At 37.9% G+C, this 12,604-nt stretch overlaps 2 protein-coding genes across 7 annotated transcripts in view; one reads left to right on the top strand and one right to left on the bottom strand.

The window, feature by feature from the left end:
* The first annotated feature begins 320 nt into the window (after nucleotides 1-320).
* mrps7 (mitochondrial ribosomal protein S7) lies at nucleotides 321-3,933 on the top strand. Its single transcript, XM_081368264.1, has 6 exons — nucleotides 321-610; nucleotides 724-767; nucleotides 1,011-1,196; nucleotides 1,488-1,551; nucleotides 1,654-1,821; nucleotides 3,211-3,933. Exons 2-6 carry the CDS (start codon nucleotides 724-726, stop codon nucleotides 3,430-3,432), a joined length of 684 nt encoding a protein of 227 aa, XP_081224390.1. The 5' UTR covers nucleotides 321-610; the 3' UTR covers nucleotides 3,433-3,933.
* Nucleotides 3,934-8,661: 4,728 nt separating this feature from the next.
* Nucleotides 8,662-12,604, bottom strand: part of LOC308702442 (uncharacterized protein) — a 30,163-nt gene continuing 26,220 nt past the window's right edge. For 5 of the 6 annotated variants that reach the window (XM_081385290.1, XM_081385289.1, XM_081385287.1 and 2 more), the window contains 5 exons: nucleotides 11,267-11,338; nucleotides 10,841-10,936; nucleotides 10,515-10,617; nucleotides 9,484-9,535; nucleotides 8,662-9,380 (listed from right to left, as the gene is read on the bottom strand). In XM_081385290.1, coding sequence (XP_081241416.1) covers nucleotides 9,309-9,380; nucleotides 9,484-9,535; nucleotides 10,515-10,617; nucleotides 10,841-10,936; nucleotides 11,267-11,338 — 395 coding nt within the window. In that variant the 3' untranslated portion in view covers nucleotides 8,662-9,308. Of the gene's footprint in view, nucleotides 9,381-9,483; nucleotides 9,536-9,644; nucleotides 9,664-10,514; nucleotides 10,618-10,840; nucleotides 10,937-11,266; nucleotides 11,339-12,604 lie in introns of all 6 variants that reach the window. The other variant, XM_081385285.1, reaches the window with a different exon arrangement.

A 12,604-nucleotide genomic window follows, 5' to 3' on the forward strand; every position in this document is an offset into this window, starting at 1 on the left:
CTCAGTCCTCCGAAGATCCCGAAAAAAATGTCCGTTGGTGCTTCAGTGAGTACTTCGCTCAGAGAACCTGTCAATCACAGCTGTCAATCATGACGTTACACCACCGCATCACGTAACTAACTAAAAACCAACTTATTTTTGAAACAGACACTTGAACTTACATCAGCGTGATAAAAACGACAGCAAAAGAAAGAAACCACCTTTAGAAAAAAGATATTTGAAGTGTATTAAATTGTTTAGTTGGTCTCACGTCCCGTTGAATAACACGGGGAGGCGGGGCTTATGACCTATACTAGGACCATTCACCGGGGGGCGATCGAGACGTTTTGGCTTCACTTTTCAGGGCTTGTGCGGCACGCTTGGGCAGCACAAACACATTTTAGCCGACAGGAAACTCTAAGGTGCCTATTTTCAGTCTATTCAGTAATTTAGTCTATTTAGTCTACTGAGCAAAAAAAAAAACAAAAAAAAAACAGCGTATATAAAATACTATAAAGGCAAAAATGCTAGACTTTTTACATTTTAAAACACATGTTTTGTAGTATCATTTTACTCAGGCAATATCTTAGGTCGCGTTCTCCATTTGAGGTCCTTTCACGGTCGCGTCAGAGTGAGTTGAACCGCTGATCTGAGATCAGTGTTTGTATTTATCCTCTAACTGTGAAGTTCAGATGTTGTGTTGCTCAAGCTGATCTGAGACAAACTCATGACATCTTTCCAAAGATGGCAGCCTCCGTCAGATATTTACTGAAACCTTGGACACCGAGGTACATTTTACTACTTTTATTTATTTATTTTGTACAATGAATGTCCGAAATGAGATCTAAATCACATCAACGTTGCTCTGTAATTCATACTTTGTATGATTCATTGTTGATTTCACGCTGTTCTTCGCAAACTGAACCATGTGCTTAAATCTGTTTCTAAACCAAAGCTGCTGTTTGTACTGATTTTTCTCTGTGTTATGAAGATTTATATCGGCTGATATTATGTCTATTATGATTTCTCAGTGTGTGTTTCGTGAGATGGAGTCGGTATAATCCATACTATCTGGATCCTGATCCCAGTAAAGATGCTGTTCCAGAGTCAGAGCTCAGTGTCGAAGAGAAAGAGCTGCAGGAACTGAAAACAGTGAGTCCGATAAAAGCAGCGTTGTCGAGCGACACCAGCTCTGCTTTCAGCGACCCTTTGATAAGGTACAAACCAAAAGAGCTTAACGATCAACTTTAAATGTTACTATAGCTTTAGACCTGTATATAAACACGGTGGGGTCCAAAAGTCTGAGGCCACCATTGAAATCTGAGTAATTGAAGCAAGCTATGCTGATATAATGTGAATTATGGTGTAAATTTTAAAAACAATATCACTTGTGGTTCCAAATCTTCCAATACACAAAATAAAAAGTTGCGGCGATAACAAGCTTTCATATTTTTGGACCCTACTGTGTGTATTCTTCATAACGTTGATTTTCTGTTTTCCTGCAACAGCAAGTTCATCAACATGATGATGCAAGATGGCAACAAAATCCTTGCTAGAGGAATCATGACACAGGTTTGGCTGAAATCCCATTCTATACACTTGTAAAATACCATGGTACATTACCTGAAATGAGTGTTGACATAATTTCTGCTTGGATGTTTTGTGTCTGTTCAGACGCTGGAGACCATAAAGAGGAGACAGGTGGAGAAATACCACAAATCTCCCGCAGCGAAGAGAGACGAGGTGGAGTGTAATCCGTACGCCATCTTCCATCAGGCTCTGGAGAACTGCAAACCCATCATTGGTCTGGCCAGTGTTCAGAAAGGAGGGAAGTTTTACCAGGTCAGCGAACAACCTTGAATATTTACTTTACGACTGTGAGATAATATGACCAGAGGCCTTGATGTATAAAAAATGTTGCTTATGCATAAAAATTTAATTGAAATGTGCGTTCCAAGCACATATCGGGATTTATAAAAAGTAAACAGTGTAAATACGCTGTCCTCTAGACCTTGCGAACGCACTCGTTTACTGGAGTGAGCAAAGTAATGAAGGAAACAGAATGATTTTAAAGTCTGTTTTCATTTTGATACACATTTAGATTAAATATTTCTCTGTCAGTAATGGAATTAAGCACTCAAATTACATGGTTATAATCCAGAAGTTAAGCAAAAATGAAATGAGTTTAGATATTTGTAGTGGATGCTCTGCTTTTGAACACAAGCTAGGTTTTAATGACAGCGAGGAGTGCTATAGGCGCATGATAATTCCTCTTTAAACTAAATTGCAGAACTCATGTCTTCATTCATGTTTGAAAAGGTCAGATGACGCAGTACTGTACAAACTCTGCTGTTGATGTCATGTTAAAGCAGACAGCAGCGTAATGATAACTCCTCATATCATCATCTTCACAACATTATGAAAAATACCACTGTATTTGAAGGATAGAATTTGAAGGAAACGATAAGATTTGCACTTTTTTTTTTAAAATGTTTTCTCAGTGATGCATGGAGTCAGACAATGGAGTATTTACACTGTGTAAAAGTAATGAGGAATATCTGTTTCCATAAAAAATATACTGTATAAACATCTTAAAATATAAATGTTAGCGTTATAGGCAAAATTTCATACATTTTAGTTTAACTGGTCTTCTGGCGTACACATGCTTTTAGGATGAAATCTACTTAGTTTTATACATGAGGCCCCAGGTGTTGTAGATCTACAATTCTCAGTTCAAATTCAGAATTAGTGTTCACTAATAGGTTGTTAAATGGCCAACATTGATAAAATGATCTTGAGAAATGTGCTTGAATATTTAATTGTATTTATTTAACCAACATTATGGCAACAAATGCACACAATTGTGATGAAATGAATGTACATGTTTTCGACAATATTTATCTTTAACATTTTTGAAAACTTAAATATGTACCATTTTTATCCAGAGTGATTTATAGTACATGGATTTTATGCAGTATTTAACAGCTCTCTGAATAGAATTTTACGAATAAAAGGATAATTCATCCAAGAAGTGAAAACTATCATCATTTACTCGCCTTCATGTTGTTCCAAACCTGCATGACTTTCTTTCTTCTGTGAAACACCAAAGCGGATGTTATGCAGAAAGTCCATTCTGATCTTTTCCATACAATGTACGATGTTGTCAAGCTCTAGGAATCGCATCAAAACGCCGATCAAATACTGAATCTGTCTCTGTTATTGTTCTTGCAGGTTCCCGTCCCTCTCACGGATAATCGCCGGCGTTTTCTGGCCATGAAGTGGTTGATCACAGAATGCAGAGACAACAAGCACCGTCGCACACACATGTACGAGAAACTCTCGCAGGAGCTGCTGGCCGCCTTCACTAATGAGGGAAATGTGGTGAAGCGCAAACACGACCTTCACAAGATGGCCGAAGCCAACAGGGCATACGCACACTACCGCTGGTGGTAGAGATCGCACAGCTGGACTACATCGTTTAGGACTGACGGCATCAGGAGTTTGGATGAGTTTCACTCGGAGAAAAAGGACATGAGAAAATCATCTTGACTCATAAATACAGATTGTCTTTGAATGAAAGTAAACAAAGTAAGCTATAAAAGTCACATTTCCATTTTGACCTGTAATTCTTCACAAGAGTTGAACAGTGTGAACGACTGCAAAACAAATCTTAAACATCTCAGATCAGATCAGACACACGTTTGTGAGATCTCAGTGTGCGCAAAAATGTTTAATTCTTTATTTTAAAGTGTTGAAGTGGCGTCAGGACAACTTAAAGTTATCGTCTAATCTGCAAAAGCCCCAAAACAGCTGAACAGGAGCTTATTTTTATACTTTCAAATGCAACTTTTTTTTTTGTCATATCATCTGACTTGATGTTAACATTTCAATCCAGTGGATCTTCATCAGATTGAAATTATACAAAATAAAACTATTATTGTAACTGCGCAAACTAACTGCAATGCTTTATTCCTTTATGAGCACTTGTTTAAATAGGAAAATGCTTAAGAGTCTGAGGCCTGGTTTCACAGACAGGGTTTAGATTAAGACAGGATTAGGCCTAAATTCAAAGGCCTTTAAAAACGTGCCTTAGAAAAACCCGTAAACATTACTGGTGTGCATCTTGAGACAAAACAATGGCACTGACATATTTTAAGAAATGTCAGTGCAAGTTTCTTTCAGTCAATACAGATCAAACATGCATTTTTTAGTCTGTTACTTGCTTAAGCCTCATCTGTGAATCTAATGGATCATTATTGCAGTGATTATTGTATTTCTAGCATGTTATATGTTTGGCAAAAGTTCCTCTAACCATAACTAATGGAGTGTGTCGAAGACACATCATGGCCATATTCCAGGAGGACAATATCAAGATTCATCAGACTCAAACTGTGAAAGAATGGTTGTGAGGAGTTTAGACTTTACAGAGTGCTGGACTCTTGCATTGGCAATACAAGATCTTGACCAAAAATGCACATCTTGATGGAAATAAATGTAGTGATGTTATTTCCCTCAAGAGGAAGAGATTATTTATTTATTTATTTATTTATTGACAATCCAACTGTCTTGTCTTATGAATATTAATTACTGACAGTGATGGTGTCTCTGTTGACCAAACATATGGTCTGAAATGTTACTTTAGCGCTCGTTCTATTCTGAACCAAATGTTACATGGCGACCATGGAAACATTTGGATCTGTGCGAATGAGAGAGGTCGGCAACGGGCTCATAAAGTAGAATTTTCGGTTTTGTATAATGTTTTACGAATTTAACAATAGCCTATTCCATGAGTTATTCCTCTGGACATGGAGTCATAAATCATTACTTATGTCCTTTCACAGGGGATTATAAACCTCTCGTTTACTTTTCCCTATATTCACATCTTTTACTTTGGCAAAGCAGAAAAACACTACATCAGATACTATTTTACCTTCCAAGACAACAGAAAGCATTATTAACCTCACTAGGTAAAGCACATCAACTTTATCAAATATGGTTTACATGTCTTGCTCACGCGGAAGATTAAATTCTCTCTTTTCTGACCTTTTACAACCAGTGTCAATTAACATCTGGAGAAAACAAAGATACGAGACAAGAGGCTTGTCCTGCTCATGTCCCAAAGTCTTCTCAAAGTGGGATTTACGATCCCGACTTTGTGGGGAAATATAATTAAACTTGGCTTATTTCCAAAATTTCATGCAATTTCTATTTCTTTCCTTTTTCAAGGCCTTTGCAGCCTATTGCTAAACTTTTAATGCACTTTTACACATTAAAAACTTTATTTCTACATTGTGAATTTCTGCATAACCTGCAAACTTTTTGGTCTGATTTGACAGCTCATCTAAAAATGTGCACGTTCAACATTTAGTGAACATCGACCTTGTGTCACAGATTTTCTCAGCTTTTCTCAGTTTAAGAGTTGTGTAGTTCTGCTTCGGGAACTTCTGCCAATCGGTTCAATGCACTTCGAATCGAGAACTGATTGAATTAGTTTTTTGATTGAATTTTTTTTAATTCAGTCAATTATTGTGGCAGAAGAAAACACAAATTACACGCACAAAAAAAATACAAATTAAGGATTTTTTAATTTATTTTTACAAAATGGTAGGGATAATTTTACATTTTGGGACAAAGAGTTTTTATACATTGTCTCCTTTACAATAAATAATTGTGGATTTAGCTTGCTGATTACATTACCACTGTAAACACAGGACAATACTAATCAGCATGTGAAGAAATAATAAACTTTAGGACTTATGTCAGACTTTCCAACAACTTTAACATGAACCAGTTTCAACACAGAGAGCAGAGGTGATGTTGGTCTATTAATGTTTTTCCATTGGGGCTTATATAAGATTGATTGAGGTTAATAAATCTGCATTGTATATTATTGTTAGATGACAACAGATCAATGCAATGAAACTAAAAGACAATCTTCTACATGAGCAGTAACCAGCAAAATAATAGAAACAGTTGTTGGATTACATATTTTATTAAATGTTTAATTTAGTTTTTCCACTGCAATAGTATATAAACTGATAAAGTTTAGTAGACTGATTTCAGGTGATTATGGAGTCTCCAGCAAAGAATCACTTTTCTTGCCAGACCTGTTTTCTCTATTGTGTTTTAAATAAGTCAGATCACTTGATTCTCACCTTTCGGAGCCCAGACGTTGAATCGTTAGGTTGACTGACTTTCACCTTTTGTCTTTAATGGCTCTGGGATGGCTCTTGGAATTGGAGTTCCTGGCTAGTATCAGCATGTGGATAGTTATGCTGATTCAATTGGACTCAGAGTAGGGTGTGTTCCCACTTCATTTGCATGCTTTATTCAGAGTTCCGGCCTCTATTTAATCCCTCCCCCTTGGAATGTATATAGCTACTATGTATAATGTTTTAGTTAGATCATGTTGGAAGTTTCTACAGCCGCGTACAGAGGAGTTCTCAATAAAGAATAACTTCCGTTGAACGTGATCCCGACTGTCTCACTGGTCTCTGCTTCGATCAAAAAAAACTTTACAACAGATGGTGCCGTGAACCCGGATGGAGAAAAAGGAAACTCAAAGGACTTCAAGCTCAAAGACCTGAATCCAGATTGAAACTTCAAGCTCAAAGATCTCATCAACAAAAGATCTGCTTTCCAGACTGCATCTTTTGGAATCCAGAGCGAAACTTCCAGCTAAACAAAGATTCAGCTTCCTCCAGATTGAAACTTCAAGCTCAAAGATCTCAAAGCCTGACTGAGTTCCACAATCTTCCTTCACAACCAAGGGTTGGTGAGTTTTCAAAGAACCTCCATTCAAAGAACCGCTACAGACCAGTATATGTGTTTATCCTCTGTACCTTTCAGAGAAGAGTTAACAGACAGCTGCAGGGTTTTGTTAACTAAGTTATCCTCTAAAAAAATTTTTTTTAGAGATGAAAGAGACCCTCTGCCCGTCAGAGAAGATTAACATTACAGGTTAATATTGTGTACCCTTTGCTTTAGGCAGAGAAGAATTAGCTTTACGTGCTAGTTATTTTCAGTTGATCCTTTGCTTTAGGCAGAGAAGAATTTTAGCATATGTGCTAATATTTTGGTTTATCCTTTGCTTCAGGCAGAGAAGAATTAGCTTACGTGCTAGTTATTTTTTTGTTTGTCCTCTGTTTTTTTGTAGGCAGGGAGGTTAAGTGTGAAGTGTTGGTCATTTGGAGAGTTAACAATAGTTAAGCTGTGTTAACAAGTGTAACCTCTGTTGATCAGAATAGAGGATACATACAACCCTAATTTTTGTAGTCTTTACAATGAATACTGGTCTGTTGCAGTTGTTCTTTGTTTGTTTGTTTTTAACCATATGCACTGACCTACACACCTGCATATGAAGACCCAACCTCCAGAAAACAACTAAACCAACTGCACAGACTACAACCAACACAGAAGAAAAAAGATACACAACGCAGACTCACCTACGGGAACTTCAGTCATCCCTCATCATGATCAAGATTGTCGTACTACTACTAACCATCATGGACATCGCACAAAGTGTGGACCCCAGAAACAACATCTTCTTAGAGCTGATGAATATGTCAAGAAATGCCGTGTTTGCTGAAAAGAATGTTTGCATGCCACATGCACCTTCAGTAGGAGCCGGAATCCCATGGGTTGCACACCCTATCTCTGTCTACAGCATCCTACCCAGCCAATTCAACGGCAGGTGCACCCTGGTTTATGTTCTACCAGCTATCAGAGAAAATACACACTCCACCACAAGCTCTCCACAGCTACAAAATTCAGCTCCTTTTATCTACAAAGATGGCTGCATTCCAGGACTCACTTGTGTTCAAACGTGGTGGTCAAGAACTCCTGGAGCATTAATCCCATCGTATGGTGTACCTGAGTGCTGCACCGGGTTAATGGATCCAACAGAGAACTTGAACTTGCTATGTGCCTGTAACTTACACAAGTTACAAGATTGAACTTTGTGCCTGTAACTTACACAAGTTACAAGATTGAATTTTGTGCCTGTAACTTACACAAGTTACAAGATTGAACTTGCTTTGTGCCTGTAACTTACACAAGTTACAAGATTGAACTTTGTGCCTGTAATTTACACAAGTTACAAGAATTAACTTTTAAGTGTATAAATTTGTATTTTGTGAGAGTTTTTTTTAGACTCTCAAAGGGGCAAGTGAAGGAAACCAGATTATTAAAATGTTTAATTTAGGTTTACATTGAATTTAGCATATTAAGGTTAGGTATAAATTATGATTATCAGAGTCTTCTAGCAAAAGACTCTGGTCAGTCCTGTTTTACTGAAACTCTTGGAGTTTGTGTTTTAGCAAGAAAGTCCAGCCAGTCCTGTACTCAGGACTGATAGATATGCTGAGTGGGTTAGGGTGGTCAGCACTCTCAGTCTAGAACCGGTTCCTAAACCTGTCTTTTTGGTTCCTGCCCCTAAATGTATATAAACCGTATAAGAGAACATTCACGTCAGACTTGGTGACTGCAGCTACCGACAGCTCGTGTTCTCAATAAAGAATCCTGCTGAAGATACAAACCAAGTCTCCTGGTCTTTCGATTCTAAGTTCACAACACAGTCTACTGAAAAAGTAGAGGTTCTTATGAAATCGACCAGAATAACTGGACAACTGAACAATTTAAGCAGAAAGGTTTTTTTTTCCTTTTTTTTTTTTTCTCATATTTGATGAGCTTGAAGACAATAAAGCATTCTCTGAACATTTATTATTATCTGAGGGCACGCACACACACATAGACTAAATGCAGACACTTTACAAAAGGATTTGAATGTTTTTACAAACTGGTTTGTAAACATTACAAAAATATATTTGGCACAGACAATTCTGCACCTTCAGTGTATGACTACATACAGTACCCTGAGACATTATCAAAATAAAAAGACAAACACAAACAAGCAGATCCATTTTGAGTTGAAAAATTATATCTTTGAGTCATTAAAATTAAAAACAGCCTGTGCATAAAAGCTGATGCCTAATACTGATGCAATAGCCACAAACATTTACAAAACATCTTCAACTCCCTCATATTTAACTAAATACTCAAAGATGAATATTCAAATTTTTTTAGAGCACAACACATTTACAAAAGCGCTGTACTGAAATCTGACTGTTTATGAAAAAAAACTTTGTTTATAAGAAGCTTAATACTGCCATGATTAATTTTTGAAATGATTCAACAACCAATATAAAATTATCCAAGCAATTTGCAACAGAATGCAACACATTCTGAAGTCTTCATTCTTGGTTAGCTGGTTTTTCCAGATGGAGAGAGCATCAGAGTGCAGGAGAAATGTGGAAGAGTCCGTGTCTCGATCACAGTGTCTGTGAAACAGCAGAATCAGGCGCTGACAGATTCTCCATTTCATGAGTCTCTGCTGGTGTGTTCTGTGATGAAAACAAGACATTGTTATTTGGCAACTACACATCTGAACTGTGAAGATGTCAAACCTTGCAGATCAGTTTATATCACACATAATTAATGTATTACCCTGAGTTGACGGCTGTGTCTTTGATGTGTGTTCCTTCGATTGTGTGTAAATCTGTATTAGAAAACACAATTACAGATATAACATTATACACAGTTGAATGTACTGTATATACATACATAGGCCTACATGAGAGCTGTATTGAATAAAAATCTGAACTTACTTAGTTGTAACAACCTTCCCTAAATGACAGGAGACATTAGAGAGAGAAAGTTGTTTAAAATGTTAATAATAATTATTAAGGGAAAATCAGAATCACAGCAAGTAAATCAGTCTCTGTAAGGAGTATGTGAATGTTTGTCTCATTTTACCAGCATTGAACTTCATTCATTTCAATAATTGTTTGCATCTGTTATAAATCAGCATTATGCATACTGGCAAATAAACCAGTGACCCACCAGCCCTGTTCACTGTCATATTAGGATACACTCTTAAAAATACAGGTTATTTACAGTTATTGAAGTTTCAGTGAAGAAACTATAACATCCAAGGAATATTTCCATCCAAGGAAAATGTTTCTTTATATTATATTAAAAAAAAAATAATTCTTAACTCACACTCACACTCACCTATTTACACCACTTCATGCATTTTTACTGACTGGAAAGCTATCCGATTTGTTAAAACGGTTCCATTTACACTTGGCCACATAAATGTGTCTCCGCAAAATGAATACAAATTCGATCTTCAGTTCCCACGCAATATGCATAATTAGTGTGTTTTGTGTTTATGCTATATGCATAATTCTGCGACGAACAGTTTGGATTTATGAGCCATTATGTATAGGCTACCTTTTATCACTGTAGCGCCACCATCAGGCCGATCGGGGCGAGCCTTGGTGACGTTGGTAGACGCTGTGAGAACTACCAGCCCTGAAAGTTTCAAGTCTCTATGACTTATGGTTTGGTCAGCCTGATCACTTTTAGGGGAGAATGCTGATCCTTGGAAATTTTAGCATTTACAATTGGGTTTCAGTGCTATGCGCTTGAACCCCTAATAATAATAAATCAAATCTAAAATCTAAAAAAGATACTTACAGTAAGCATGCAGAAGTAAAATGAGCCAATACAAGGCAAAAACACATTCGGAGGGGAAGACAATGACTCTCAGATCCTTCAAGACGCGCTCACCGTTTCCTGAGAATTAAAATGATAGAATAACATATAGAATAAGAGATAGGAAGATACACGGGACATTTGAAAGCAAAAAAGGTAAAGCACATTTTAATAGTTGTATAATGTAACCCTGCTGTGTTCGGTTCATTTTCAGCATGTTTTTTTTTTTTTTTTTGTAATTAGATAAAACTGTGATGCTAAAATATTTCTATAATGTAATATAATAATTTAGATATGTACTTACGAGCTTTCAGGATCAGTTCTGCAGTCAGTGTAACAGAGTTCAGCAAAACAAGACCAACTGCTCCAAACATGTACATGATGAAATTACAGAGAGGCACTATAACACACACACACACACACACACACACACACACACACACACACACACACACACACACACACACACACACACACACACACACACACACACACACACACAAAACAAACATCAAACATCAAACAATCAAATAGTTGCATTAATTAAACTGATATATTGTCAATGCAATATTATAAAGCATAAATACAATAAAGTTTATATATATATATAGAGAGAGAGAGAGAGAGAGAGAGAGAGAGAGAGAGAGAGAAACTTTATTGTATGTATGCTAATTAGGATTATTTCATTTTTAATTAGGATTCATATTAAGATTCAGCAGTGAGTAATTACATGTATTTGATCCTTGTTGGTTTGTCTCAGTCTGTTGTTGTTGTCGTCTCTGCGCTTCTGAACGTTCTGCCGCTGTTAAAACAAAACTGAAATCTGATTCAAAAGCCAAAAGGATGCGAAGAGAATATGGATTTATCCTGGGATCATAATATCATAATATCTATCTATTCTAGTAATAACAAAATACAAAAGCGGGGGCGGCGCTTGTGTGGCGGCCGTGGAGATCTTGTGCAGGAGCAGGGCCGGCGCTAGCCATTTGGGTGCCCTAAGCATAAATGCCAAAATAAAAATGCCTTCTCAAAATAAAATGATTAATATAACCCTCCAATGCATAGTTAAGGCCCTTTTGGTGACTTTGAGATGATATATAATCTTTCTGTCTCCAAAAATCATCAATTGCCTCCTGTGAAATGTCTCCAACTGTGACAGCTGCCACAGCGCCTGTTCCCGAATGTTGACTGTTTGTCCGACTCCGAGTGAGTGGAGGGGGCGTGGCTTAGCCATAGACATTGATTGAGGCATAATCGAACAGACCACTTGGAGGTGGGGAAGGGGGGCACCAGAGGGAGACTGGAGAGAGGGTCGCACAGGAGATTAACCTTTTTCTCGACTAATTTGGTCTAGGCCTATATTACTTTTGTATTGCTTTTGTATATTAACATGCTTTAGACATATTTTATTTGTTATTTATACTAGTAGCCTATTGTGATGATTTTTCACGACCCAGATTTTTTGGTGCCCCCCCAAGCACTTGGTGCCCTACGCGCAGTGCGTGATGTGCGTGTGCGGAGCGCCGGCCCTGTGCAGGAGGAAAAGTTTGTCCGTGTTTATGTCTATCGTGCGGTGCGATTATGAAAATTACCTACTCCAGAGATGAACTACTAAACATCAGTGCAACATCATCCCTTAGTTGCCGCCCTGATTTGCAGGGTCTTTATTCGGATATCCTCAGAATCTCAACGAATTGTAGCCCATACAAACACTCGAGAGCTCGTCCATGGAGGCTACTCCCCCGCAGCAGAGCGAGGGGTAATCGAGCTGGCTGCCGTCGCCGTTTGGAGAAGAAAGGGTTCCGTGCACCTTTACCTGGACTTGTACTGGCTAACGTGAGATCACTCAGCAACAAGCTGGATGAGCTCCAACTTCGGTTGGAGACGGACAAGGATTATTCCGATATTGCTGCGTTCTGCTTTACGGAAACCTGGCTTCACTCCAATATTCCTGACTCGGCGGTGAACCTACCCGGCTATCGGCTCCTTAGAGCGGACCGCGATGCAGCAGCCACCGGGAAAACAAAAGGCGGAGGTGTCTGCTTTTATGTGAGTAGCGAGTGGTGCA

The sequence above is a fragment of the Scardinius erythrophthalmus genome, assembly GCF_964197995.2.
Source record: "Scardinius erythrophthalmus genome assembly, chromosome: 1".
Taxonomy (NCBI): domain Eukaryota; kingdom Metazoa; phylum Chordata; class Actinopteri; order Cypriniformes; family Leuciscidae; genus Scardinius; species Scardinius erythrophthalmus.

Coding starts and splice junctions, on each gene's coding strand:
- mrps7 (XM_081368264.1), top strand. CDS start 724: ATGGCAGCCTCCGTCAGATATTTACTGAAACCTTGGACACCGAG. Junction 1,552..1,653: donor CTAGAGGAATCATGACACAG/GTTTGGCTGAAA, acceptor GTGTCTGTTCAG/ACGCTGGAGACCATAAAGAG. Junction 1,822..3,210: donor AAGGAGGGAAGTTTTACCAG/GTCAGCGAACAA, acceptor TTGTTCTTGCAG/GTTCCCGTCCCTCTCACGGA.